A 27,804-nucleotide genomic window follows, 5' to 3' on the forward strand; every position below is an offset into this window, starting at 1 on the left:
AGCCCTGGTTACTTTGTTAAAGTGTGGGGGAAAGGAGGGAGGACATCTTAAAACCAAGAATATAATAGAATGAAACTGAGTATGTATTCGCTACTCAGATGATCTGGACAGATGCCGGTAGACCGAAACCCAGTGAATGGGATCTATTCTCTCGGTCCTCTTCCTTCCATGTTTTGTTCTTGGTACTCGGCGATCTTCAGCGATGCCTCCGGCACCGCCTCTCCCGGAGCCCGCCCCCGCATTGCCGTGCGCACGCGCATTATCCCGACTGACTTCGCCCCAGTGGAGTGATGGGCGGGATCAGCCAATGGAGTCGTGACGAAGGTGGAGCAGCACCTCGAGGACGCCCCGCGGATCCTGCCTCTACTGAATATTCATGAGGGAGGCGGGCCGACGCCGCTTCAAGCCGCGACCGGCGCCATGAAGTGAGAGAGGGTCCTGGGTTCGCGGCTGGCGAGCCGGCGTGGGGGTCTGGAAGATGCAGGGGCCAGTGGGCAGGCCTCGGTTCCCGGCGGGGCGAGGGGAGGCTGAAGGGGAGGGGTAGGGATAGCCGCGGGGACCCACGGGGCGGTAACGGGGATGGTCAGAGACGAGATGCAGAAGGGACCCGGAGACTTCTGGAGAACTGGGAGATATCCGGGGGTGGGGGTGGGGGCAGCGGGCCGGTAACCCCTCTCGGTTCGACGGCAGGGGAGTGTGGAGGCTGGAGAGGGGCTGAGGGGACGGGGGACTGACCCGGCAGCCCCCGCCGCCAGGCTCAACGTGGACGGGCTGCTGGTCTACTTCCCATACGACTACATCTACCCGGAGCAGTTCTCCTACATGCTGGAGCTCAAACGCACGCTGGATGCCAAGGTGGGTGGGCCGGCCCCCCTGCTGCCTATCTGACAGCGGGGGCTGCCGCACGTGCGTCTAAGGCTGAGATTGCAGGACATCTGGAGTTTAGAAATCTGAGGTCCTTGGGAAGCCAGCGCTGCCAAACTTCTTTTTATCTCAAACAATAATAGTTAATAATAGCGGCAGCTGACACTTGTCAAAGGTTAAGCTGCTCAGTGGTTGGCTTAGGAATATAGAGACTTTGGAATCGGCTACCCACAGCTGTGTGTCCTTGGGTAAATCACTTAATCTCCCAGTTCCACAGTTTTCACCTTTGTAAAATGGGCATAGTAATAGTACCTACCTCAGCTTAATATGAGGGCTTTAGGGGTTAATTCACTAAGTAAGGCGGAGGTTCTCAACTGGGGACCATTTTGACCCCCAGAGGACATTGGCAATGTCTGGCGACGTTCCTCATTGTCAGTACTAGTGGAGTGGTGGTGCTACTGGCATCTAGTAGGTAGAGGCCACGGATGCTGCTACACATCGTACAGTGCACAGGGCAGCCCCCTCACAATCAAATATTATCCGGCCGCAAAATGTCAAGAGAGTCGAGGTTGAGAAACCCTGATGTAAGACACTTAGTACTAGTTCCAGGCACAGAGGAAGTGCTGTGGAGGTGCTTGCCAAATTAAAATAAAAAAGGTGGGGCCTCCCTGGTGGCGCAAGTGGTTGAGAGTCCGCCTGCCGATGCAGGGGATACGGGTTCGTGCCCCGGTCTGGGAGGATCCCATATGCCGCGGAGCGGCTGGGCCCGTGAGCCATGGCCGCTGAGCCTGCGCGTCCGGAGCCTGTGCGTCCGGAGCCTGTGCTCCGCAACGGGGGAGGCCACAACAGTGAGAGGCCCGCATACCGCAAAAAAAAAAAAATAAATAAAAAAGGTTCACTACATATCAGACACTGTACTCAATATTTCACTCCCAGTTTCTCACTAATCCTCATAGCCGTGCTATGAAGAAGAGCTTATTAGGCCCATTTTTAGAGGTGAGGACCCTGAGGCCCCAGAGGGGTTGAGAGGTCTTGCCTAAGAGCACTCAACAAAAGTGGCAGAAGTGGGGTTCAAATCCACTGCCCCTAAGGCCCAGACTTTTAACTGCTCTCTTGTCCTGCTATTCCAATGGTGGCATTTCGGGGTGGGGGTGGTTTCCCAGAGTTTGTGTCCCTGAAGTTCTGAGAGCCTGTGTCTTGTCCCTCCTGCCCGAATCATGCAGGGTCATGGAGTCCTGGAGATGCCCTCGGGCACTGGGAAGACAGTGTCCCTGTTGGCCCTGATCATGGCGTACCAGCGGGTAAGTGACCCACGGGACCCATGGACGGGGAAGAGGGAGGAGGCTGGACAGGGGCCGAGGCTGAACCCATTGTTGTCGGCAGGCGTATCCACTGGAGGTGACTAAGCTCATCTACTGCTCGAGGACTGTGCCTGAGATTGAGAAGGTGAGTCTGGAACCAGTCCCAGTGCCCCTCACTGTCCCCTAACCCAGCGGTCCCCCTGGCGGTTGCCATCATAGCTTTGGGGACCTGTGGGAAGCTGGGGAAGGGGCTGGGGCTTTCAATGAGGCCAAGTTCCCCCCTCCCTTATCAACTGGAGCAGGTGATTGAAGAGCTTCGAAAGTTACTCAACTTCTATGAGAAACAGGAGGGCGAGAAGCTGTCGTTTTTGGGGCTGGCTCTGAGCTCCCGAAAGAACCTGTGTATTCATCCCGAGGTGAGTGCCCATTCCTCCCCTCGCCCTAAGCCTCAGGGTGGAAGAAACTCTTCCATCCAACCAGGAGTCCTACATTCCCACCCAGACCAGACATCTCAGGGAGATGTGCAGGTGCCATGCACAGAATTCTAGTCTCACTCATCAAATGCCGACTCATCATTCATGGCCCAGGCACACCTCCTCTGGGGAGCCTTCCCACTTTCCCCAGCCTGAGAGAAGTTAAAAAGGCAGCTCCTGGAGGCTGGCAGGCCTGGTTTCCTGATTCTGAAATGTACTAGCCATATACTCTTGCATTTCTGCTCTCTGGGCCTCAGTCCTCTTTTCTGTAAAATGGGGATAATTAATCACCTGCTTCATACGGTTGTTGATAAGATTGGGCAAGGGGGTGGGGTTGGGCGAAATGGGTGAAGGGGTCAAAAAGTACAGACTTGGGCTTCCCTGGTTGCTCAGTGGTTGAGAGTCCGCCTGCCGATGCAGGGAACACGGGTTCGTGCCCCAGTCCAGGAAGATCCCACATGCCGTGGAGCGGCTGGGCCCGTGAGCCATGGCCACTGAGCCTGCGCGTCCAGAGCCTGTGCTCCGCAATGGAAGAGGCCACAACAGTGAGAGGCCCGCGTACCACACACACACAAAAAAATACAGACTTCTAGTTATAAGATAAATAAGTCACATAATGTACAGTTGACTTTTTGTATCTGTGGATGCAGAACCTGCAGATAGGGCCAACTGTGCTACGCCACTTTATATAAGGGATTTGAGCATCTGTTAATTTTGTTATCCATGGGGTGGACCTGGAACCAGTTCCCCCTTGGATATTGAGGGACAGCTGTACAGCATGGTGGCTTTAAGTCGTATACTGTATTGTATATTTGAAAGTTTCTAAAAGAGTAGATCTTAAAAGTTCTCATCATAAGAAAAAAAATTGTAACTATGTATGGTGATGGATGTTAACTAGACTTATGGTGGTGGTCGTTTCCCTACATATACAAGTATCGAATCATGTTGTATACCTGAAACTGATCTATAATGTTATATATCAATTATATTTCAATAATAATAAAAAAAGATTGGGCAAGATAATGCATGTATAGCCCTTCACACGTATGAAGAGCTAAAAGAATATTAGGAATTATGGGGAATTTCCTGGCAGTCCAGTGGTTAGGATTCTGCGCGTCCACTGAAGGGGACACGGGTTCGATCCCTGGTCAGGGAACTAAGATCCCACAAGCCACACTGCACAGCCAGAAAAAAAAAAAAAAAGAAAGAAAGAATATTAGAAATTATAGTGATATTAATAAATATTAATATATGATACATAGAAAAATAGTTGTTATCATTAAGTTACAAAACCACTGGGGTCTCTAGCTCCAGGCATGGTTTTAAGTGTTTTAGTGTGGTAATTCTTTTTTTTTTTTTTTTTTTTTTTTTCTTCTTTTTGCGGTATGTGGGCCTCTCACTGTTGTGGCCTCTCCCGTTGCGGAGCACAGGCTCCGGATGCGCAGGCCCAGCGGCCATGGCTCACGGGCCCAGCCGCTCCGCGGCACATGGGATCCTCCCAGACCGGGGCACGAACCCGTATCCCCTGCATCGGCAGGCGGACTCCCAACCACTGCGCCACCAGGGAGGCCCTGTGGTAATTCTTTAGTGTAGTATATATAATATATTCCAAGAATGTATTTTTTATTTTTATATATATATATATATATATATATATATATATTTGTTGTTACATTATTTATTTATTTGATTGTGCCAGGTCTTGGTTGTGGCATGTGGGTTCCTTACTTGTGGCTCACCAGCTCTTTAGTTGTGGCACGAGGGCTCCCCAGTTGTGGCTCGCGGGCTCCTTAGTTGTGGCATGTGAACTCTCAGCTGCGGTATGCATGTGGGATCCAGTTCCCTGACCCGGGATCGAACCCGGGCTCCCTGCATTGGGAGTGTGGAGTCTTAACCACTGCGCCACCAGGGAGGTCCCAGAATATATATTATGTAATGTTATTTGTAAGAATGTATGAGAAATATTACAGATGGTGGATGATGGCTAAAGAGCAGTGGCTCCCCAGCACTGTGTTTAAACCCGTGGATGGATGGGAATCTCTCCCATTCTTGGTGGTGCTGTAGTGCACAAATATCCCTGCCTCTTTCTTTTCGGACAGCCGACTTTGTGCCATCCTGCTGTTGCTACATGGAATTAAGGAACATAAGTCTCTTCAGCCTTTGTTATCTGATAGCAAAGGAGGATTGGGATACATGGAAGCTTCCACAGACTCTGGAGCAAAATTTCAAGATGCTTTCTTTTAAACAAAAGTTTAAATTATGACTTTAAGTTTAGAGGCATAAATGAAGAGGAACCAGGTAGTAAATGGATGTGTGCGTGTGCCCAGAACACGCTCAGGTGGTGGTTCTGTCCCCCTTAGGAAAGTGGGAAGTTGAGAATTAATTAACTGGATTAGATTTCCTGGAAATGTGATAAGTGTATAAGTAGTATTCTGCTGTATGTCAGGATGGTATCTTAGTTGTCTCCAGAGATATATAGTGACCTGGATAATGCTAAAGATTGCGACAGGTAAGTCCATCTTGGTTGTGTTCCTCCACATGCCTGCTGCCTTGGAACGATTTAAAAGCATAGCTGTAGTTTTCATTTGGATTGAATTTAGTTCTTCAAAATAGATTTGCCATTGGGTCTCTGCTTCAATCCTAGATAAAGTTTTCATAGTTTTAAAATACTTTTCTGTGGGAGCATACATGACACTTAACATTGTGTACCTTGTGCAATGTATTTTTTCTTAATAAATTTATTTATTATTTATTTTTGGCTGAGTTGGGTCTTTCCTGCTGGGTGCAGGCTTTCTGTAGTTAAAGCGAGCGGGGGCTAGTCTTTGTTGCGGTGCGCAGGCTTCTCATTGCGGTGGCTTCTCTTGTTGCGGAGCACGGGCTCTAGATGTGTGGGCTTCAGTAGTTGTGGCTTGTGGGCTCTAGAGCACAGGCTCAGTAGTTGTGGCGCACAGGCTTAGTTGCTCCGCGGCATGTGGGGTCTTCCCGGACCAGGGCTTGAACCTGTGTCCCCTGCATTGACAGGCGGATTCTTAACCACTGCGCCACCAGAGAAGCCCAATGTATTTGTTTTTTTATGTGATTTTTTTTGGTATTTATTATTTGTTTGTTTGTTTATTTTTGGCTGCGCCAGGTCTTAGTTGCAGCACGTGGGATCTTCGTTGCAGCATGTGGGATCTTTAGTTGCGGCATGCCAACTTCCTAGTTGAGGCATGCGAACTCTTAGTTGTAGCATGAGGACTTACTAGTTGCGGCGTGTGGAATCTTAGTTGTGGCATGTGGGCTTCTTAGTTGAGGTATGTGGACTCTTAGTTGGGGCTTGCCGGCTCCTTAGTTGTGGCATGCAAACTCTTAGTGTGGCATGCGGGATCTAGTTCCCCAACCAGGATTAGAACCCCGGGCTCCCTGCATTGGGAGCAGGGAGTCTTACCCACTGGAGCACCAGGGAAGTCCCATGCGACGTATTTGTATTACCTAATTAAAAAAAGATAAAATGTAAAGGCATCTAAGAAAGAGAAAGAAGTAGTATAAGCCTTGGCAACTAGGGACTTCCTTGGTGGTCCAGTGGTTGAGACTTCGCCTTCAGTGCAGGGGTACGGGTTCGATCCCTGGTCGGGGAGCTAAGATCCCACATGTCTGGCAGACAAAAAACCAAAAAACATAAAAGAGAAGCAATATTGTAACAAATTCAGTAAAGACTTAAAAAAAAAAAAAGCCTTGGCAGCTGATGCAAAGGGAGAGGGAGGGGTCAGCAGCCTCAGAGCCTTCCCTTTGGTGAGGGAAAGGTTTTGTTCTGAGGGGAGAGGGAGCCCTGGGCTGTGACGGTGCCACCAGTGGAGCCTCAGAGGGTTCGGAGGGCAAAGGAAAGGCAGGTTCTCAAACTGCGATCAGAGCCTCCTCTGATTCTTGGGCCTTGCCAGAGTTCTGGCTGTTTTAGCATTTTAAAAGATAAAGCAGGGCCTCCCTGGTGGCGCAGTGGTTAAGAGTCCGCCTGCCGATGCAGGGGATACGGGTTCGTGCCCCGGTCTGGGGGGATCCCATATGCCGCGGAGCGGCTGGGCCCGTGAGCCATGGCCGCTGGGCCTGCGCGTCCGGAGCCTGTGCTCCGCAACGGGGGAGGCCGCAGCAGTGGGAGGCCCGCGTGCCGCAAAAAGAAAAAAAAAAAAAGATAAAGCAGGACTTCCCTGGGGGTCCAGTGGTTAAGACTCCGTGCTTCCAATGCAGGGGGTGCAGGTCGATCCCTAGTTGGAGAATTAAGATCCCACGTGCCGTGCGGCACGGCCACAAAAAAAGATAAAGCAGTTATCCTTTATCTACATGCTAAAGAATCTTCAAGCCTTAATGTTTTGAAAAATTAGGATGTAATTGGCATTATATAGAGGTTAACATTTAAAAAGAATAAGAGCCTAACAACTGTACCACTCTTGCATCCCTGCAGTAAGTTCTCAGGTGTCTTCACTGATTAATAACGAAGCAGATTGAGGTTCGAGTTTTCCACAAATGCCCGAGTCTCACCCCAGTTGGAACAGGATGGCCTCCTATCCCGCGTAGCCGTTAGGTGTTGAGCCCCGGATTCGAGGAGTGGTTGGGCCTCTCAGCCTGTCTCGGTGCTAAGATGCTCCCTGGCCCCTCAGGTGACGCCCCTGCGCTTTGGGAAGGACGTCGACGGAAAATGCCACAGCCTCACGGCCTCCTACATAAGGGCACAGTACCAGCGGGACCACAGCCTGCCCCACTGCCGCTTCTACGAGGTGCCTGCGGGGCAGCGGTGAGAGACGGAGGGCGGGACCGCTAGCAACGGCCAACCTCCCTGACCCCCAGGTACCCTCTCACCCATAGGAATTTGATGTCCATGGGCGCCAGGTGCCCCTCCCCGCTGGCATCTACAACCTGGACGACCTGAAGGCCATGGGGCGGCGCCAGGGCTGGTGCCCATACTTCCTTGCCCGATACTCAGTGAGGAGGCCAGCAGGGGTCGGGCAGAGGGGCGTGGGTGAGGGTTACAGGCCGCCTGCCCATCTGTCTGTCTGCCTAGATCTCCCTATTGGTCTGTGCCTGTATCTGTTTGTCAGTCTCTGTTCGTTTGCGTGTATGTATTTGTGCCTTGCCTCTGTCTGTCTTGCCTCACCTCTGCCTACCCGTCTGTGTGTCTGTCCATCTGCCCGTGTCTCTTGCCTCGCCTCCCCTCTGTGGGCCTGCGGGGCAGTGATGTGGCATCGTGGTGTGGACGGCGGTGGCAGGGCCCCAGGGCTGGGTGCTGGCAGACGGCCTGGGGTGACCCTGCCCGCCTCGACCCCCAGATCCTGCACGCCAACGTGGTGGTCTACAGCTACCACTACCTCCTGGACCCCAAGATTGCCGACCTGGTGTCCAAGGAGCTGGCCCGCAAGGCCGTCGTCGTCTTCGACGAGGCCCACAACATTGGTGAGGGAGGGGGCCAGGGCAGGGAGGCGATGCCAGCCCCTCAGGCTGCCGCTGCGCCCACCTGCCTGAGCCCGGCCCTCTGCCCACTGTCCTCCAGACAATGTCTGCATCGACTCCATGAGTGTCAACCTCACCCGCCGGACCCTGGATCGGTGCCAGGGCAACCTGGAGACCCTGCAGAAGACGGTGCAGAGGTGGGGATGCTGCGGCCGGTAGGCCCTGGCGCCTGACCTGCCCCCCAAGTGTCCCCAGCTCTGCCCACACCTGGTCTCCCCACAGGATCAAGGAGACGGACGAGCAGCGTCTGCGGGACGAGTACCGGCGCCTGGTGGAGGGGCTGCGGGAGGCCAGCGCCGCCCGGGAGACCGACGCCCACCTGGCCAACCCCGTGCTGCCCGACGAGGTGCTGCAGGGTGAGCCGCCGCCCGCCCCCGCGCCCTCTGCACCCCTGCTGCTTGGACCCCCAGCGGCGCCTGGCTGAGCCCCTCTTCCCGCAGAGGCGGTGCCAGGCTCCATCCGCACGGCCGAGCACTTCCTGGGCTTCCTGCGGCGGCTGCTGGAGTACGTCAAGTGGCGGCTGCGCGTGCAGCACGTGGTGCAGGAGAGCCCACCCGCCTTCCTGAGCGGCCTGGCCCAGCGTGTGTGCATCCAGCGCAAGCCCCTCAGGTGCGGCCCCCGAGGCTGGGTGGGTGTGTCCCTGCTGAGGGGGGCGCGTCGAGGCCCGCCCTGGCACTCGCTGAGCCTTGTCCTCCCAGCCAGTCTGTGCCCTGGGGTCACCATGTCACCAGTATCGGGAGTAAGGGAAGGGTGGTGGGGGGGTGCATGTGTGACACGCGTGGGTCAGAGCGGGCAGGTCCGCGAGCTGGTCCTGGGGCCCTGGTGGGGCAGGCAGCACGTGGCTCGATCAGAGAATTTACCTGAGGAGAGTTTGACGGAGGGGCTGTGTACAGGGGGGCGGGCAGGGTGGAGGAGCTGACGGGTGGCGAGGCCCCTGGGCCCTTGCTAGAGGTCAGAGGTGTTCCCACCCCAGGCCACAGCGGGGGAGGGAGCGGCCCTGGGGAGGGGCTGCTGATGAGGCTCAGCAGAGTGGGAGCCGGGAGAAAACGGGACCCTCCCCCCACCCCGACCCCTGTCTCCTCCATCAGCGCCTCTCACTGTGCCCCCGCGACCCCGGTCCCCAGCCTGTGAGCCGGAGCAGCCCCTCACTGCGATCTGGGGGGGCAGGGTCAGTCTCCCCGTCACAGGGCAGGCGATGAATAGACCTGGGAGTGGGGATGGAGTTTCCTGTGCTTTTCCTTTGCTGTTTTGCATAAGTCATTGGTCTTCTCTGAACCTTAGTTTCCTCCTTTGCGGAGGAGTGGGGGCTACTCCTCGTTGCGGTGCACGGGCGTCTCGTTACACTGGCTTCTCTCTCTTTTTTTCTTTTTTAATTCATTTATTTATTTTATTTATTTTTGGCTGCATTAGGTCTTCGTTGCTGCACCTGGAGTTTCTCTAGTTGTGGCAAGCGGGGGCTACTCTTCGTTGTGGTGCGCAGGCTTCTCATTGCGGTGGCTTCTCTTGTTGCGGAGCACAGGCTCTAGGCACGCGGGCTTCAGTAGTTGTGGCACGCGGGCTCAGTTGTGGCTTGCAGGCTCTAGAGCACAGGCTCAGTAGTTGTGGCGCAGGGGCTCAGTTGCTCCGCAGCATGTGGGATCTTCCTGGACCAGGGGTCGAACCCGTGTCCCCTGCGTTGGCAGGTAGATTCTTAACCACTGCGCCACCAGGGAAGCCCTACACTGGCTTCTCTTGTTGCAGTGCTCGGACTTCAGTGGTTGCGGCATGCGGGCTCAGTAGTTGTGGCTTGCGGGCTCTAGAGCACAGGCTCAGTAGTTGTGGCACATGGGGTTAGTTGCTCCGTGGCATGTGGGATCTTCCTGGCCCAGGGCTCGAACTCGTGTCTGCTACGTTGGCAGGCGGATTCTTAACCAGTGTGCCACCGGGGAAGTCCCTCCTGTGGTGGTTAAATGACAGAGCAGCGACGCCAGGAACCTACCCGGTCTAGAGCACTGATGATGAGCTAAGTGCTTTACGGTCCACATCCCATGGAATCTCAGTACAGTGTCCTCCTTCCCTCGCGGTCCAGTGCAGTGGTTAAGACTCTGCCCTTCCACTGCACAGGGCACAGGTTTGATCCCTGGTTGGGGAACTAAGATCCCACATGCCACGCAGCCAAGAAAAAAAAAAATACTGTCAATACAGTGTCCTTGCTTTGTGCTGCAGATGAGGACGCTGTGTCCCGCAGAGGAGAAGCCGTCGCCCAGGGCCACACAGCGCTGCACATAGCACTTGTGACTCGCAGCCCGGCCTGTAAGGCTCCAAAGCTCCTGGCTGCTCAGCCTGTGAGGGGGTGGGGAGCCCTCGGTGTGGCTTCAACTTTCTCCCACAGCTGAGAGACTTGTGAGGACAGAGGGGATCTTCCTTAGCCACGTGATACACGTTCTGAGTGCCGCTCTGTGTCGGGGACGCAGTGATGACTGAGACAGCCCTAGCCCTGCCCTCCGGTGGCTCCCAGTGACCCGTCCCACAGGGCCGACCCAGGACTGGGGTGGGGGGGTCCTGGGGGCTCAGGGAACACAGACGGGGCGCCTGATCGAGCCTGGGGCTAGAGAAGACAGACGTGAAGAAAGGAGGTTCAGGAGGCCAGTTTTAAACTTGACCGTCTGCCTGGCTCCAAAGCCAGGTTCTGCTGCTCCACCGCCCGTCCCCGAGGGGCGAGAGCCTCCAGCCGGGTGGCCGTGCGTGTACGGCTCTGTGAGGGTGTGTGAGATTGTCCTCTGTGAGCATGTGGGACTCTGCCGCTGTGAGTGTCACCGAGGGTGGCGAGTGTGACTGAGACATGGCGAGAGGTTCTGGGCGTGCGTGTATGACGGTGTGGCCGTGGGGGATTCACGCTGTGACTGTGGGAGGCTGGGTCGCCCCTTTTGACCGAGAACCTGCGTGTGAGAGTGTGACCTCACGTGACATGACCGTGCGACTCTGTGGGCCGTGTGATTATTGCTCCGTGTGTGCCCTCGTGTGGCTGTGGCCCCGTGGGACATGCAGTTGTACAAGGTGGGGACGCAGAGGTGACGGACACAGACCCAGGCCCTGCCCTCACGGAGCTGCCAGGCGGCTGGGGAGGCGGTGCGTGACCACGTCCTCTGAGGTCGAGGAGGGGACTCTGGGGCCCGCTGCCTTCCCTCAGCCCGTCCCGCCGCCCCGCCAGGTTCTGCGCCGAGCGCCTCCGCTCCCTCCTGCACACCTTGGAGATCGCGGACCTCGCTGACTTCTCCCCTCTCACCCTCCTGGCTAACTTCGCCACGCTCGTCAGCACCTACGCCAAGGGTGAGCTCACCTCTTCCTGCCTCCGCCAGCCCCCGGCAGCCGGAATCAGGATCTGGCAGAGCCTAGAGGGTTGCCTCTGGGACTTGGACTGGCGGGACCTCATAGGGTTGGGCTCGGGAGTTTGGGCTTTATTTTGAGGGCAGCGGGGAGCCACGAAGAGCTCTGAGTGAGCGAGCCTCGTGCTCAGATTTGCGTGTTCAAAGGTTCTCTCTGGCTGCAGAGTGGAGAAGTATGGGGGTGGGCAGAGGCCTGAGATGAGGCCAGAGAAGTTCTGTTGGGGGTCTGCTCACACCGGGCGGTGGGGTAAGGGGTTGGTCGTGCTGCTCCCAGTGGCACTGGGGAGCCACGGCAGGTTCTGGGCAAGGGAGAGGCAGGGTCAGATTCGTGCTTTAGAATGCTGCTTCTGGCGGAGGCTGAGCCAGTGCGGGAGGAGAGAAAAGGAGGGGCAGGAGAGAGATGTGGGAGCTAAAGAGGCCGGGACTTGGTGCCTGGTCGTGCGGGGCCTGGGGGAGAGGAGTCGAGGAGGATGCTCACATTTCCAGCCTGCCGGGGAGAGGGGAGCATTCCCTCCGCTTCCTCAGCTTTAAGCTGGCCAAGGGCTCAGTCTGATCCCCGGGGATTACTCCTCTGTCCAGGAAACTAGGTCAGGCCAGCCTGATGTCCTGCGGCCTGGTGTGGCCTTGGCAGGAGGATAGCAAGTCCGTCTCCCCCACCCCAGGGCCGATCGGCAGCAAGTCTCACTGGAAGCTTCCTTCTGCGTCCATCCCTCTGTCCACCCCGTCTTGCCTCTCGGTCTTTCTCCTCTGTTCCCCACTTCGCCGTCTCCCAGCACCTGACATTCTTTATTTGGAACGTCCTTCCCCACCTTCCTCAGCCCCCAGCTGTCTCCCCCTCGTCCTTCAGCTCTCGGCTCGGGAGAAATGTCGCCGCCTCCTGCAGGAAGCCCCTTCTGACTTCCAGGCTGGGCCAGGCCCCTCCTCTAGGCTCCCCTGTCCCAGCCTTGCCCACTCAAGAGTGGTCACTCTGTGGGGACAGGTCTGTGTCCCCATCACTGGACTGTGAGTCCTGAGAGGGCAGGACCAGGGCTGACTCAGTCACTGCTGCATCCTCAGCACAGGGCTAGGCACAGAGGACTTGATTTTTTCAAAAATTTTTACCAAATGAAATTGAATATGTGGATTCATTCATTCATTTATTGGTTCAACAAATGGGCCAGGCCCAGCACTGGGCAGGAACCAAGAAAGACCTCATTCCTGACCTCCCAGAACTTATGTGCTAGCTGGGAAGACAGGGAGCCGAGATGCAGACACAGGTAAGGAAGATGATTCCAGAAAGTGATAGTTTTCATGAGAAACAGACATGTCGCCACGTTGGAGAACACCTACATGGCCGGCGTGGCTTTCCTGAGGAGCTGACATTTGAGCTGAGTTCCGAATGACTAAATGGAGCCAGCTGCCTTGGGAAGCTTTCCAGGCAGTGGGGCAAGCGCAAAGGCCCCGGGGTGGAATGAGCCTGGTGGTTTTGAAAGTGAGGCAGGCGGCCAGTGAGCAGGGAGGAAATGGGGTCATCGTGGCAGGATCCCACAGACGATTCTGGACCCTGGGAGGAGTGGGGGGGGCTTCTGAGCAGGGGAGAGTTGTGAACTGACTCAGGATTTCACAGAGTCCCTCTGGCTGCTGTGAAGGGAGCCGGGGTGGGAGCGGGGAGCCCAGTGAGGAGGCGACTGCAGTGGTCCGGGGGTGGGGGAGGCGGCAGCTAGACTTTGGAGGCAGAGCTGACCAGCCTCCTGATGGCGTGGACAGGTGGTAGGAGAAGGTTCGAGACTGGCTTGAGTTGGGGGGTGGGCCCCTGCAGCCCGGGAGAGCGAGGGGTGAGCCTTTGGTACTCTTGGCTCAGGGTCCTCTGAACGTTTGCACAGGTGTCAGCCCTGGGGAGAAGCGGGCGGGTTGGGGTATATTGTGGACTCAGATGCCTGGGTTTTAGGTTTGGGCTACTGGTGGCTGGTCCCATTCACTGAGGAAGGTGGGGGAGGAGGACTGGGGTGGAGGGAGAAAGTGGGGGGCAGGGGTGGGGTGTGGCCTAGTGGGCATGGTCATGACTGGCGCCCAGGGCATCTCACCGGCCCCCTGTAGGTTTCACCATCATCATTGAGCCCTTTGACGACAGGACCCCAACCATCGCCAACCCCATCTTGCACTTCAGGTGAGACCTGACCCCAGAGGGGGTGTGAATGGACCGCAGGGGCCTGGGCCCCCCAGCCTGGCACTCAGCACCCTTGTCTGCTCCTCACAGCTGCATGGACGCCTCGCTGGCCATCAAACCCGTGTTCGAGCGCTTCCAGTCCGTCATCATCACATCTGGGGTGAGGGCCCTTCTGGCCCCCAGACCTCCACGGGGGGCACTCCTGACTCCTGCCCAGTCCTGCTAAGACCCCTCCTGCTGTCCCTGGTACAGACGCTGTCCCCGCTGGACATCTACCCCAAGATCCTGGACTTCCACCCCGTCACCATGGCAACCTTCACCATGACATTGGCTCGGGTCTGCCTCTGCCCCATGGTGCGTGGGAGAGGGTGAGGTGATGGGGGAGGGGGGATGGGAATGAGGGCTGCCTTTCCTCCCTCCGCTCCCCGCCACTTCTCAGGCAGCTGTGGGATTCTGGATTGAGACAGACCTGGGCTTGAGTTCGACGCCCCAAGCCTTCGTTTTCTCATGTGTGAAATGGGAACACCCCGTCCGTGATCTCCCAGGGTGGTTGAGGGGATTGAGTGAGATAGTGGGCGTGAAAGGCCTTTGTGGCCCAGGGCCCGGTACTTGGTTAGCGTGGCTTTGCCCGGTTCATCGTCTGGCTGTGACCTTGCTGAGTGACCCTTCCACTCTGCCTCGGTCCCCTTCTTTGTAAAATGAACATCGTAACACGGGCCCTCAGTTTCATATCTGAAGTCCCTGGGCCGGCTGTGGTTTTGTTTGTTTGTTGTTTTTTGTTTTGCGGCGCCACGCAGCTTGTGGGCCCTTAGTTCCCTGATCAGGGACTGAACCCGGGCTCTCAGTAGTGAAAGCGTGGAGTCCTAACCACTGGACCACCAGGGAATTCCCCGGATGTGTTTTAGAATTGAGAATTTTCCAGACTGGAAACACTGCCAGTGGGGCCTGGGCAAGTCCCTCCCGTGAGAGTCATATTTCAGCAAACATTTTGAAGAGTCAAACTAAGGGAGATACGTCAGGACTCTGAATAGGCTCAGGGCAGGTTTTGCTGCTGTAGGAGTTCGTGCCAAACTTAAACATCTGGCGTTTCCAGAGCGTTTTCGCTTCTGAATTGCCCTTCAGGGGTTGTGGACTGGTGCTGACCATGGGCCATGTACTGCGTCGTGCTTCTGTGAGGTTGCTGGCGGCGTTGCACAGTGGCTGTCGAGCTGGGGTTGAGAGGCAACTTCCTGAACCGACTGGCTGGAGGCCGGCGCGGGCTAAGAGGGTATTTGCTGCTGAGACACGTGGGCAGACTTCGGTTCAGTTCTGTCTCTGCTGTGACCTTGGGTGGGTGACACGACGCGCCTTCTGTGAGCCTTAGGTTATTCATCTGCGCCATGCAGATAACAGCGTAGCTGAGGGTTCATTCAATGACCCTGTGTCTATAAAAAGCTTAGAACAGCGCTAGCAGGCCACCTGCACTCACGCATTGGAGCGGTTGCTGCTGTTTCCCTTATGACCTCTCTTGCTCTCTCCAGATCATTGGCCGTGGCAATGACCAGGTGGCCATCAGCTCCAAATTTGAGACCCGGGAAGATATCGGTATGATACCCACAGGGGATGGTTTGTATGGGTCCCAGGAGGGGAGGTGGAGCAGTCAGCGTGAGCTGGGTCATGATGCAGTAACAAATACCCCCAAATCGAAGTGGCTTTAGGCAGAGGTACTTCTTGCCCACAGTACATGCCATTGTGGGTTGGTGGGGGCCTGCCCCCCGTCTCCTCATGCTGGGAACTTCCACCATTGGACACATCACTGTGGTGGTGAACTGTGACAGGAGGCATCATGGGGAATTGTGAACGGGCTCGTAAAGGTTCTCACCTGGAAGTGACATGTGGCCCTTTCTGTATTCGGCCATGGCAAGTCACATGGCCACGCCTAACTTCAGGGGTTTGGGTGTGCTGTCCTCCCAAGGAAAAGCAGAATGTGTTTGAACAGTCCTACAGAGGCCTCAGTGGGGTTTTTAGGAACCCAAATTCAAGACGAGCCATTAGACAGGATCGCTCTGATAGGGAGTGGGGAGGAGGGACCAGGCCAGGAGAGAGTCCAACCTCTGACCCCTCACAGCGGTGATCCGGAACTACGGAAACCTCCTGCTGGAGATGTCCGCTGTGGTGCCCGATGGCATCGTGGCCTTCTTTACCAGCTACCAGTACATGGAGAGCACCGTGGCCTCCTGGTACGAGCAGGTACGCCCAGCTCCTCACCCCACAGAAGGCCCCCGTCTCAGCTCTTGGCTCTGTTCCCATGTGTTGGCTTCATTCCTCTTGTGTTTTAAATGGTGACATGTATCATAGGTGATAGGACAGCGTATAAAACACAGATGGACAGTTTAAAGAATAAATAGCGTTCACTCTTCTCCCAACATCCAGGTTAAGAACTAAGACATGAGCAGCCTCGCTGGGCCCCTTCCGCAGAGGCGTGGCCCTCAGGAGAGGTGACCACACCCCACCTTACGGGTTTTGGGGGTTACTTCATGACTGTCTCTCCAGCACATATGGCTTGGTGTCGAGACACTGGGTAGCAGGAGTGACTCTAGCTGGGTGCTGTGCCGCTAGAGGAAGGTTCTGGAGAACTAAGGCTGGATACAGGCTCGGGGCAAAGAACCTGTAGGAGCCCCTTCTGGGGAGCGTGTGGGTGAGGTCATGGGGAAATGGAGCTCACAACGGCTGGGCACTGGCAACTCAACAGGATGTGGATGGGGAAGGGGCACCCTGTCCTTTCTGATTCTGAATGCACCCCGGGCCCAGCTCTCGGGTAAGTTAGGGCAAGTGCTTCTTTGGGCTGAGACGAGTGAAGTTGTCTAATGTGAGCACCAGGCAATGTGTGGGAACCTCATTCACGCACAACCAAGACCTTGGTGGTGTCCACACAGTGCGAAAGGTGGCTGTCAGCCATCTGAGCACCACATCCTGTGTGCCTTTCGTGTCTTATTTAAGAAACCTTTGCCTACCCCAGGGTCACGAAGATGGTCTCCTGTGTTTCCTTCTAGAAGATTTGTAGTTTTAGCTTTCACATCTAAGGGCTGTGAGGTACCTCAGATTTACCTTTGTGTATGATGTAAGGCAGGGGTCAAGATTCATTTTTTTCCCATATGGAAATCAAGTTGCTCCAGCCCCACTTACTGAAAAGAGCTCCTCGCACTGAGTGGCACAAGTGACCGTCTGTGTGTGTGTGGGGTGTTTCTGGACCCTCTGTTGTGTCTCACTGGTCCCTCTGTCCTTTATTAGTACCACACATCTATTTCAGTGTCAAATATGAAATCTCAAGTCAGCCTCTGATTGGCTCTGCCTGGCCTCTCCACCTATCAATCACCTGCATCCCGATGGGCCATCTGGAGCCACAAGCCTGTTCCATTCGTCCAAAGGATGAGGATTGGTTCCCTCCCCGGGTCACGGGGTTTTCCAAAGAAGTGACAGTACCACCACCCTCCCCAAGTCTCCAGTGGGCAAGCTGAGGCCTGGGGAGAGAAGTGGTCTGTTGCATGGGAACCTGGCAGAGTGGAGTTTAACCAGGACTGCCCTGACCTTTAATCCTTCTGCCAACCCACACCCTGACCTCCCTGGTGTCTTTCCCTAAGGGCATCCTCGAGAACATCCAGAGGAACAAGCTGCTCTTTATTGAGACCCAAGATGGGGCTGAGACCAGTGTGGCCCTGGAGAAGTACCAGGAGGTGGGTATTACTGGGGGAAGAGGAAAGTCCAGGGTGGAGAGGGGCCAGAGGCGGCAGCTCCGAGGTGACGCATCTTGTGTCCTGGCCTCCCCTCCCCAGGCCTGCGAGAACGGCCGTGGGGCCATCCTGCTCTCGGTGGCCCGAGGCAAAGTGTCTGAGGGAATTGACTTTGGTGAGTGGACTAGGCTCTCCCCTCCCCAAGCGCCTGCGTGGATGTCTGGCCATTTCTGCTCCCCCAGGGGACCGGCGGCCCATAGCCTGGGCACGCACGGGGGCCTCCGCTTCCTTCCGTCCTGGGTGCTCTGCAGGGCCCTTGGGGTGCAGTCACTTAAACAGCACGAGCTCCCGGGCCGCGTGAGGGCAGCCCTCTCCCTCCTCTGTCCCGCAGTGCACCACTACGGCCGGGCCGTCATCATGTTCGGGGTGCCCTACGTCTACACCCAGAGCCGCATTCTCAAGGTGAGCAGCGCCTGGGGGCGGTAGGACGTGAAGGCCTCTGTCGGGCCCTCTCCTTAGGACCTGTGTGAAGCAGGGACGTTGCCCCTCCACCATCTCCCCACCTACAGGCACGGCTGGAATACCTTCGGGACCAGTTCCAGATTCGAGAGAACGACTTTCTGACCTTCGATGCCATGCGCCACGCGGCCCAGTGTGTGGGTCGGGCCATCAGGGGCAAGACTGACTATGGCCTCATGGTCTTCGCCGACAAGGTGCGGGTTCCGGGCCCCCGCCAACCAGGCTGTTCCCCCAGTCGTTTCCCAGATGGGGTGGGCCAGGCCGAGGGTGCCCGGGCTCCCCCTGCCAGGGTCCTGACATCCTCCCTCTCTCCCACTCACAGCGGTTTGCCCGGGCCGACAAGCGGGGGAAACTGCCCCGCTGGATCCAGGAGCACCTCACCGACGCCAACCTCAACCTGACCGTTGACGAGGGGGTCCAGGTCGCCAAGTACTTCCTGAGGCAGATGGCACAGCCATTCCACCGGGTGAGCCCGCGGCGCCTAAGCTCCTCTTCCAGGAAGGGCCCTTGGCTTTCTCCCTAAGCCCAACCTGCTCCCTGCCCCCGACAGAGAGGGGTTTGTGTGCACCCGCGCACCAGCTCTGGGAACTGGAACTGCGGGGAGGGTCGAGGGCTACAGACGGAGTGTGTCTCTCCAGTGGGAGCCCCGAGCCGGCCGTGGGCCTCTGGAAAGCCCGTCCTTCTCTAGCTTGCACACAGCTCTCCGGCTGCCGCCTCCCTCCCTTGGCCCATCTTCTGGTTACAGGAACGGGATGCCCTGGGTTATACGGGTGTTTTGAAATTCAAGCATCCTGTCCTGTAGCCCCCTGGGCGGGCCACCTGTCCCTACTGAGTTGTGGACCCCTGTGTTAGGAAGTGCAGCAGCTGACACCACCACCCCTGTCCCCCACCAGGAGGATCAGCTGGGCCTGTCCCTGCTCAGCCTGGAGCAGCTGGAGTCGGAGGAGACACTGCGGAGGATAGAGCAGATCGCTCAGCAGCTGTAGTGGGGTGGGGGCAGGGCCATAAAAGGAGTTGGCTGAGACTGCTGAGCCTTACCTGGCCCTGGGTCCCAGCAGCTTGGAGGGCGCCTCCGGGGGAGTCGCTTAAAGGTCCCTGCAGGACACCTCAGGCAGACGTTCTGGCTGCCAAGTCTACAGCCTTTAATCACAGGAGGAGAGGACAGCTGGGAAGCCCAAGACACTGGGTGCCCCCAGGGGTGGGAGCGAGTCAGGGAGATGAAAGGACCTCCCTCCTCTCCTCCCATCCCTCTCTCGCTCCTCCTGAGAAGCCGCAGCCACGTGGTTCTGTCGCCTTCAGCGGGGGCCCAGGTCCTGGGTGCTGGCGCTGAGGGTCCGAGAGGCCTCACCCAGGTGCCGGCTGGGGAACTGGGGACAGGCACAGGGGGCGAGTGAGGGGCAGGACACAGCTCTGCTGCAGCTGCCCCTAGGGTTACTCCCCAGCAGCCTGGCTGCCAGCTTGTCTGTCCTGAGGGCCGTGTTGCTCGTCCTCCTGTCCCCACGTCCGCCCTGACCCAGTCCATCCGTTCCCCCGCCTCTACCCAAGTAAAAGCCATCCATGCTCCCTGTCCTGGCATCCACTCCCCCGCCAGCCAGACCACTCCCACCCTTCCCTTGCCTCTGGGCCTGTCAGTGTGGCCCCTCACTCCACCCTTGACCCGGTGTCCCCCTCACCTGGTTCCCAGCAGCCCTGGAGCCATCCATGTTCAGCATGTTAAGTGACATGGCTCTCTTCATCCTACAAAGGGAAGTTGGTGGGGGGTGGGCACGGGTGAGCCCAGGAGTGTCTGCTCCCACCCGGGGAGGGACCTCTCCAGCGCCAGGTTTGATTGTGTGTGTGGCAGGGGAGATGGGAGCCATGGAAGGTTCTTGAGCAGGACAGGGAGAGGGGTGGGCTACAGATTCGGCCACCAACCTGACCCAACACTCACCCGGCTGCGCCCGCCACCCCCTCGCCTCGGAGCCGGGAGACCAGCTTCTCGCTTCCCCGCCGGATGGATTCTCGGAGCTTGGAGAACGAGCTGCTCCGAAGAAGGGTCTGGGGAGGGCGCCAGGGACACGGGTCAGTCCCCCCCCATTCCATCCAGTCCCCACCTCCACCCTGGGAGCCGAGGCAAAGCCTGTCCTCACCTGCTGTTCTGCCTCACCAGCTGTGCCTGTGTTGGGGGCTCCTGGGGAACAGATGGGGCCATTGTGGTGGGGATGCTGAGGAGCCCCCTGGGGGGAGGGGAGGGGCTGGGGGCTCACCGAGAGGGGCAGGCAGGGCCTCCCTGCTGAGGATTTCTTTGTACAGTTCCTCCGCCTGCTGGTACTTGTTCTGTTTCAGGTAGGCTGAGGCCTGTGGGGAGGGCATAGCTTGAGTAATCTTGGCTCAAATCTGGGAGCTTCCCAGGCCCCAGCACTGCACCCAGGCACATCCTTCCAGCCCCCGCAGGAAGAAGCCCAGGTTTACCCCCCACTCCAGGCCTTGGCCGACAGCAGGGTGGGCTTGGAGCCCAACCCCACCACTTCCCATAGGGTAGGTGACTTCCTGACTCAGAGCAGGAACCTGTTCCCCACTCTACCTTGAGCCAGTGACATACCTCTCTGTGCCTCAGTTTCCTCATCTGCAAAATGGGGCAACAGGAGCACCTACCTCATAGGGCCCTTGAAGAAACGTACAGTACAGGCAAAGTCCTAAGACGGGGGTTTAGCTCAATAAATGCTCTCTTCTGCTCCCGGCCCGTCTCTCTGGCTTCCTCTTTGACTGGAGCAGTTCTCTGGCTGCCACCAACTTGCCTGTTTCCTGATGCTTCCGTGTCCTCTGTGCTGAGCAACCTCACCAGTCAGGGCCCAGCTTGGAAGCCCGAGTCTCATGGGACAGCTCGAGGGCTGGGCAGAGGTGGGGCCCCTGGCCTCCATGGTATCCCACCCTCAAGCCGATAGGCGCTCCCCAGTGCCGCGGCCCCAGGACCAAGACACCCGCGCCCCAAGGCGCCCTCACCAGGTTGTTCTTGGTCTTGGCCACATTGGGGTCGTGAGGCCCACCTAGGGCCTTGTAAATGCTCAGGGCCCGGGCGTAGTGCCGCTCCACCTCCTCGAACTTGCCCTGGTTCTGGCACAGCAGGGCCAGGTTGTTGAGCTGCTTGGCCACATCCGGGTGGTTGGCGCCCAGGACCTAGGAGTCGTGGGATCACAAGTCATTGGGGTCAGCCGGGGTTGGTGGGCCACATGATGCCAACAGCCATAATGAGAGTCATGGGTTGGTGGTTATAGGATTGAAGTGGATGGAGAATTACAGGAGGTTGGGGCAGAGGGCAGGAACTGCACAAACTGGGGAGTAGCTGGGTCAGAGGTCATGGTGGTGCAAAACCTCGTGATTATGGGTCAAAACAGGTAGATCAAGGATGGGGTTGTACTGGTCACGTGGGGTTGGAAGGTCAGGACCAGGTTGGGGCATGAGGTGACCTATGAGAGTCAGAAGTCAAGACCAAACGGAAGTCACTGGTACGTCAGGGGTGGTGGGTCACGGGATTGGGTGCTCTAGGTTCAAATTGGAGGCTCACGATGTCAAATTGGAGGGGCACATAAGGTCAGAGGTCACAGGAGCAAATCAGGGTCATGCAAGGGCCACAGAATTGAGCACTGAAATCAGGATCAGAGGGTGAGAGCCACTCAGGACAGGGACTCCGTGGGAGCCGGGTGGGGGCGGGACCTTCTCACGGATCTCCAGGGCACGCTGGCACAGGGGCTCCGCCTCCTGGTAACGCCCACGCTTCCCGTAGAGGACGGCCAGGTTGTTGAGGGTGGCAGCCACCTGCAGGGCGGGAGAGGCGGTCAGGGGTGGGGAGGCACAGCGCACAGCCCTCCCTCCTGGGCCCCACTCACCGCGGGGTGCTCCCGGCCCAGCGTCTGCTCCCGGATCCGCAGGGCGTCGTGGAGGAGGTCTGTGGCCTCTTTGTACTTGTTCTGGTCCCTGTGGGGCGGCCCAAGGGTGGAGGGGGTTTGGCCAGGCTGGGGTGGCAGGGGCCATGGGCTGGGCTGAATCCCGCAGGCCCAGGGACCTGACGACCAAGCATGGGTGGCACCCTGTGGGGGTCCCTTCTGGGGGTCCCCATACCTCCCAAGTCTAGCACAGGGTCCCCACACTCCCAGATGGCTGCCAAGCCTCTGCCACCCCAGGTCTCTTCCCCACTCCACTGTGGTCTCTCTTGCCCATGCTGACTCCTCTTTGCCTGGGTCTCAGTGAGTGGCCTCCCCAGATCTCTGTCCCTTCTCTCCAGCACCACCCCTGGTGCCCTATGCTGGCAGAACAGGACACCACGGTCCCCCCCTCTTCTGCCCAACGACAGGTCCCCGCCCTTCCTGCCCCCTCCAGCCGTGGCGGCTGCAGCCCTCACCGGTACACCAGCGCCAGGATGTTGAGCATGGTGGCCACGTCAGGGTGGCAGTGGCCCGAGCTCCGCTCCAGATCCTCTAAGGCCTGGCGGCACAGTGGTGCAGCCACCTCGTAGCGGCCCTGCCCCGTGTACTGGAGCACGAGGTTGTGAAGGGTCCGAAGGCGGGCCGGGATCTCGTAGCCACCCTGCTGGGCAGAGATGGCCCCCGCTGCCTCGGGACCTGGGGGTGCCGGGCACCGAGTCACTGCAGGCCTCCTACTCCTGCAGCCCCGCACGAGGGGACACGTGCACCCCAAAGCTACAGCTGCCTCGCTGGCCCCCGGGACCACGGGCCCCTGTTCTGACGTCTGAGATTGGAATCACAGGCATCTTACTGGCCCGTGGGATGTGTCCTAGCCTGCGGGACAGAAGCGTGGGAGCCACCTGGCTCCTGGGGCCGTGGCAGGCCTGCTTTTGCAGCTTCCAGCATCACCTGCCTGCTGTCACCCCCACAGACCCCTGCTTCATCCTCCTGACACCCCGCCCTGACCTTCCCCATCCTCCCTCAGAGGCCTTGGGGGTCCAGCGAATCAGCCATTCATCCTCCTGGCTGAGCTCCCTGCACCCACCTTTCCTCTCCTCCTCCTCACTGGGGAACAGGGAGTCCAGGCTGTCCTGCCGATGGGGGGACTCGGGCTGCTGCACAGAGGACAGGAAGGTGTGTGTCATGAGGCTTCTGGGAGTTTGAGTCAGAGGCTGGGGTCCTGGATCCCAGGGCTTGAGGGAGGTGGTGGTCAGGGGTCTCCTGAGGGCTTGGGGAGGATCCTCAGGCTTTGTGGAGCAGCTGGGGGCCTTCTGGGGAAGTTCTAGTGGGTCTGGGACTTGTGGGGCTCTGCAGAGGGTCGGGGGGTTCTTTGGAGGGTCTGGAGCATTGGGGGGCGCCACGGAGGGATGGGGGCTGTGGGGTATCTAAGGAGTGCGGGGTCCCTGGCACACCACGGCGCCCGCCTCGCTGGGCCCCGCAGCACCTGGCTCTCCGCCGGCGGGTCGTGCTGCCGCAGCTGCGCCAGGAACAGCAGGTGGCTCTTCTCCTCCTCCAGCTGGGCCACGGCCTCCTCGCTGGCCCGCAGCCGCTGCTGCGTCTCCTCCAGCTCTTCCCGCAGCCACGCGTTCTCCTGGGCCAGCCGCCGGGCCTGCGCCCGCAGCCGCTGCTTCTCAGCCTCCAGTGCGCCCACATGTGCCGACAGGGCCAGCAGCACCTGCCGGGGAGGCGGGAGTGGCGAGTCAGAGGCCTGGTCCCTCCCGCCCCCGACCCAGCCCAGGGCCTCAGATCAAGCCAGAGCACCCCATTCTCTCCAGGGTGCCCCGGATTATACAGAGACCCCTCCGCTGTGGCTCCAGGGATGCTCAGAGGCTCTCAGGGACATACCCCAATCCTGCCCTGGGACCCCTCTGATTTCACCCAGGCACACAAATTACACTCAGGATACTTCACATTCCACCCGGGCAACCCCAAAGTCTCCCCAGGACCCACAGTTCCACGGAAGGGCCCCACGTGGTTCAGAGGTCCCTGTCGCACATAAGGACCTCATCCCCAGTGCAGCCCAGGGATCCCATCCCAGGACTGGAGCCTCCCCCGCCCGGGCCTGGCTCCCCTAGTCCTCCCTCTCCCCAGGCTGCCCCCTCCAGCGCACCTGGCCCCCTCATCCCTGGGCAACCCCCAGGCCTGAGCCACGTCCTCCATAGTTGAGTTGGCCCCCACGTACCTGGGCCTCGCCCAGCCCCAGCTCGATGGCCTCCAGCGAGTGGCTCACCACCTCCTGCTTTTCTTCCAGCAGTTCCAGGCCAGCCACCGGGCCCTGTCCTGCCAGGGCCTCTGCCAGGTGCCCGGCCAGGCCCCGGTGCTCTGCCCGCAGGGCCTCCAGCCCCTGTACCACTTGTCGCGTCTGTCGCACCAGCTCCTCAGGGCTCAGGTGCTCCGGGCCCAGCCCCATGCTTCCCGGGGCCACCACCTTCACGGACATTGCTGCTTCTGGGGGTGACCGGGATCAGGGGGTCACTGCCAGGGCCGGGCAAGTCACCCCTCTGCCTCCGCGCCCTTTGCGCCACAGGTCCCCTCAGCCCTCTCCCTGTCCGCCCATCCCGGCCAGCCCTCTGCCTCCGTGCTCTCCTCACTCCGGCCAGCATCCTGTCCCACACCCATCCTGGCCAGCGGGCAACTGGAAACCTTCTAGACTCCTTCCCTGTCCTCAGCCCAGGGCCCCGCCCTGAGGGCAACTCCAAAACCTCATTATGTATGATTAACCAAAGGAGGGCAAACAGCCATCTGGAGGCCTCCCACCCACCTCAGCTCACCCGGCCAGCCCAGCCCACCCCAAGGACCCTGGGTACCCTGGCCCAGCACTCTCGGCTGTGTGACCTTGGGACCAGAGATGCCCTCTCCCGCTGGGCGTGTGGGGCAGGACGCGTGGAGGCGGCAGCCTCTCTGTGAGCTCATTCTTAGGGTGTTTCTTCTGGGAACCAGTCAGACCACTGGGGGTGGGGTGGGGCGGGAGGAGAGGGCCAAGGGGCTGGGGTGCTGGAAGCAGAGGCCTCTAGACTGGGGAGGTCAGGAAGGGGGGCCCCGTGTGGTGGCTCCCAGACCCCGAGGACCTAACAGACCCAGAGGAAACAGGCTCCACCCTCCACTGCAGACATGCTCAGCCAGCCCAAGGCGTGCTGGGTCACACGTGTGGCAGGCGTGGCCCATGGATGTCACATTGGCCATGTGACAGCTGAGGGTCTGACGCCCAGATGGTAATGGATGGGGGGGTTCACATGTGGGACTTCATGGGGTTGTATATGGGTGACAAGGTCAATGACACATCTGGTGACGATGCCTCTGGGGCCCTCACATACATACACACACGCTTCTCAGAAATACAGCGTAATACACATTGTCCTCTCAGAAATGACACACACTTTCTCTTAAAAATACAACTCAGCACACCCTCACACACATCCACATTTTCCTTTCAAAATATTGATACAACCTAATGCAACACACTAAGGCACGCACACAAATACATTCTTTCAGAACTAACACATACACACTCCCCTCTGAGAAATAAACTCAACACACAGGTATATTTTCCTTTCAGAAATAAAAGCCAGACATAGAAAACAAATTTATGGTTACCAAAGGGGAAAAGGGGTGGGGAGGGATAAATTAGAGGTTTGGGATTAACATATACATATATAAAATCGATAACCAACAAGGACCTACTTTGTAGTACAGGGAACTATACTCAATATACTGTAATAATTTATAATGGAAAAGATTGTGAAATATATTTTATATTATATATATATATATATATATATATATATAAAACACAACGGAATCACTTTGCTGTATACCTGAAACTAACACAACAGTGTAAACCAACTATACTTCAATAAAAATTTAAAAACAAAAGCCAACACACAAACTGTCTCCTCCCTCAGCCCCCCTCACCTGCAAAAAGATAACCAAATCACTTCCATTGGGACTGTCTCCTTGAACTTTTATGCCCATGACACGTGCCCTCTCCTACACCCCCACAGTCTTGCCAGCATCTAGCGCTCCATCCTATGCCCAGCGCCTCCTCCATGCTCCCAGGATTCACGGTGGACCCGTCACCATCCTCCCCATTTCCTTCCTTCCTCCCCACCTCGCCAGCCAGGGATTCGCACACAGACACACTATACAGCTTCACACGTGGACGTGCGAATGACCCCTGAGGCCAGGCTCTTACACCGTCACAAGCGGGTGCCCATGGCACAGACAGCTGTAGAGACACAGGTAAGTTCCATGCTTTCCCCACAGAGTCTCTCAGGCTTACTTCACTCAAGCCACTGTGTTCCCCAGAACAGCCCAGAGCTTTTAGCACCTGTGCACAATGCTCCCAATCACACCCACTCAGACACAGAGTAAGGGCAGGTGTGTAATCCTGCGGGTTTTATATATTGCAGCCTCTCCATCGCCATCAATATGTATATACGTGTTCGTGCATATATCAATCTCTCTGTGTACGTAGTATATAAGTGTGTGTATGTATATCACACCATACGTAGTCTCACACCCCACACACAAGTCAAACAACCACACCCGTTCATTGAGTCATCCCGACAACCATGACCATCATTCACGAAAGTTTGCGGACGTATACAACCTCCCACATCACGCACTATCTCAGACAGCTGAGCCGAATGTTCCAGACGCAACCTCTGCACAGTAACAGAGCGACACGCACAGCCACACATCACTCGGGCTGTTTCCCTGACACACGCTGGCTCCCACACTCATGCCGGCCCCCAAACAGCAAGCTCCCCTTCACCAGCTGAGCCCCGTGCGCACAACCGCGCAGCTGACAGCGATGATCACAGCCGCACTCCACGCATCCATCCTGAACCCACAGTGCCCACCTCCTTGTCAGCCCCCCAGTCTTACAGGCAGAGACAACCACGGCCACACAATTTCTTGGTGACACACCTAACCCTATAAACAGTTCAACTCCCTGCCAAACACACACATACACACACACACACACAGCATTACAGACACACAATCAGAGGTCGCCCACATTTTCACATCACTGAAACAGTTTCACATCATTCAAGCAGTCCCTCTGTGCCCTCGCAGGCTTACACGGACAGGCCATCTCCAGTACCCACCTGTACCCACAGCCTGACACCATCACACACACCTGAGCTTCGTACACTATCTCTCATGCACACGCACGCACCATCTCCACACACACATACACTCGCAGGCGGGAGGCCCCCATCCTGGCCAGCCCCCCAAACCACACAACTTACCCCTGGCCGGCCGGTCCAGCCCCGCGCACCCCGGTTTCACCGCCCGCGCGCCCGCCCGCCGCCAGGCCGTCACAAGCGCCCCCTCCCGTCCCCAGGCCCCGCCCCGTCCTCGCTCCTGTTTACCTGAGCCCGGCGGAGGGGGTGCGGCCCCAGCTGGGCCTCCAGACCCCGGGGAGCCCCAGGGGGGGACAGGGGGCGTCCAGGGGCCCCAAGGCCCGTCCCCGTCTCCAGGCTAGAGGGCCCAGGGGTGCGCCAGGCCCAGCCCACACCCTCCACCCTCGCCTCCATCCTCGCAGCTCCTGGGGCTCCCACCCCGAATTCCCGGAGCCTACCTGACCGCAGACAACTCCCGGTCCTGCTTCGCCGCCCTGCGCCCGCCCGCCGCGCACGCCCCGCCGCTTCCAGCTGCGCAGCGAGTCTCGGGCCGCGGGCGGGTCCTCCGGGGGGCGGGGCGGCCTGGAGCCCCGCCCCCGCAGGTGAGACCGGCCCCGCCCACCGCCCGGGGAAAGTTAAGCGCTGCGGCCCCGGCCCTGCGGCAACCGCAGAACTTCGCGCGCGCGTAGCCGGTAATCTCTAGGGCACGTCGAATCTGAGATGATTCCAGTGCGCAGGAGGCCTGGAAACCAGAGTCTCAGCGAAACTAGAATCTTGGAAACTTTGGATCCCAGACGGATGGCTTTCTTGCAGTGCCAGCCGCCGGCTCTTTGCCTTCGCTGTGCGCCCTGCTTGGACATCTCTCCACACAGATCTCG

General features: G+C 58.0%; 2 protein-coding genes and 1 non-coding gene across 5 annotated transcripts; 2 read left to right on the forward strand and 1 right to left on the reverse strand.

Annotated features, from left to right (window-relative positions):
* The first annotated feature begins 367 nt into the window (after window positions 1-367).
* ERCC2 (ERCC excision repair 2, TFIIH core complex helicase subunit) lies at window positions 368-20,568 on the forward strand. 3 transcript variants are annotated; one of them, XM_060085618.1, is made up of 23 exons: window positions 368-425; window positions 756-855; window positions 2,088-2,165; window positions 2,248-2,310; window positions 2,468-2,581; window positions 7,270-7,386; window positions 7,475-7,591; window positions 7,936-8,059; window positions 8,157-8,253; window positions 8,339-8,472; window positions 8,557-8,725; window positions 11,307-11,425; window positions 13,558-13,627; window positions 13,718-13,787; window positions 13,880-13,981; window positions 15,148-15,211; window positions 15,735-15,856; window positions 17,248-17,340; window positions 17,440-17,512; window positions 17,729-17,799; window positions 17,907-18,050; window positions 18,179-18,322; window positions 18,750-20,568. In XM_060085618.1, exons 1-23 carry the CDS (start codon window positions 421-423, stop codon window positions 18,840-18,842), a joined length of 2,283 nt encoding a protein of 760 aa, XP_059941601.1. In that variant the 5' UTR covers window positions 368-420; the 3' UTR covers window positions 18,843-20,568. The 3 variants fall into 3 exon arrangements, with proteins under 3 accessions (XP_059941601.1, XP_059941603.1, XP_059941602.1); XM_060085619.1 differs by having other exon boundaries at window positions 387-425; window positions 691-855; XM_060085620.1 differs by lacking the exons at window positions 13,718-13,787; window positions 13,880-13,981; window positions 15,148-15,211; ... (5 more) ...; window positions 18,179-18,322; window positions 18,750-20,568 and having other exon boundaries at window positions 13,535-13,623.
* LOC132481067 (small nucleolar RNA SNORA46) lies at window positions 4,643-4,785 on the forward strand. The gene has a single exon (XR_009530771.1). It is a non-coding gene; the product is annotated as a small nucleolar RNA SNORA46 (small nucleolar RNA).
* Window positions 19,021-24,237, reverse strand: KLC3 (kinesin light chain 3). Its single transcript, XM_060085621.1, has 12 exons — window positions 23,980-24,237; window positions 23,242-23,472; window positions 22,843-22,912; window positions 22,235-22,454; window positions 21,723-21,810; window positions 21,550-21,651; window positions 20,839-21,012; window positions 20,103-20,193; window positions 19,986-20,026; window positions 19,787-19,893; window positions 19,530-19,593; window positions 19,021-19,223 (listed from the first exon to the last, which is right to left on the reverse strand). Exons 1-12 carry the CDS (start codon window positions 24,235-24,237, stop codon window positions 19,152-19,154), a joined length of 1,518 nt encoding a protein of 505 aa, XP_059941604.1. The 3' UTR covers window positions 19,021-19,151.
* Window positions 24,238-27,804: the final 3,567 nt, after the last annotated feature.

Source organism: Mesoplodon densirostris, chromosome 19 (genome assembly GCF_025265405.1).
Source record: "Mesoplodon densirostris isolate mMesDen1 chromosome 19, mMesDen1 primary haplotype, whole genome shotgun sequence".
NCBI classification, from domain to species: Eukaryota; Metazoa; Chordata; class Mammalia; order Artiodactyla; family Ziphiidae; genus Mesoplodon; species Mesoplodon densirostris.

Excerpts from the sequence above, each read along its gene's own strand:
- ERCC2 (XM_060085618.1), top strand. Across the intron at positions 8,473-8,556 it reads GCCCGACGAGGTGCTGCAGG|AGGCGGTGCCAGGCTCCATC; the intron begins GTGAGCCGCCGC and ends CTCTTCCCGCAG. Across the intron at positions 17,341-17,439 it reads CCCTGGAGAAGTACCAGGAG|GCCTGCGAGAACGGCCGTGG; the intron begins GTGGGTATTACT and ends TCCCCTCCCCAG.
- KLC3 (XM_060085621.1), bottom strand. The coding sequence starts at position 24,237 with ATGTCCGTGAAGGTGGTGGCCCCGGGAAGCATGGGGCTGGGCCCGGAG. Across the intron at positions 21,811-22,234 it reads ATCCTGGCGCTGGTGTACCG|GGACCAGAACAAGTACAAAG; the intron begins GTGAGGGCTGCA and ends GCCGCCCCACAG. Across the intron at positions 21,013-21,549 it reads CCCTGGAGATCCGTGAGAAG|GTCCTGGGCGCCAACCACCC; the intron begins GTCCCGCCCCCA and ends CACGACTCCTAG.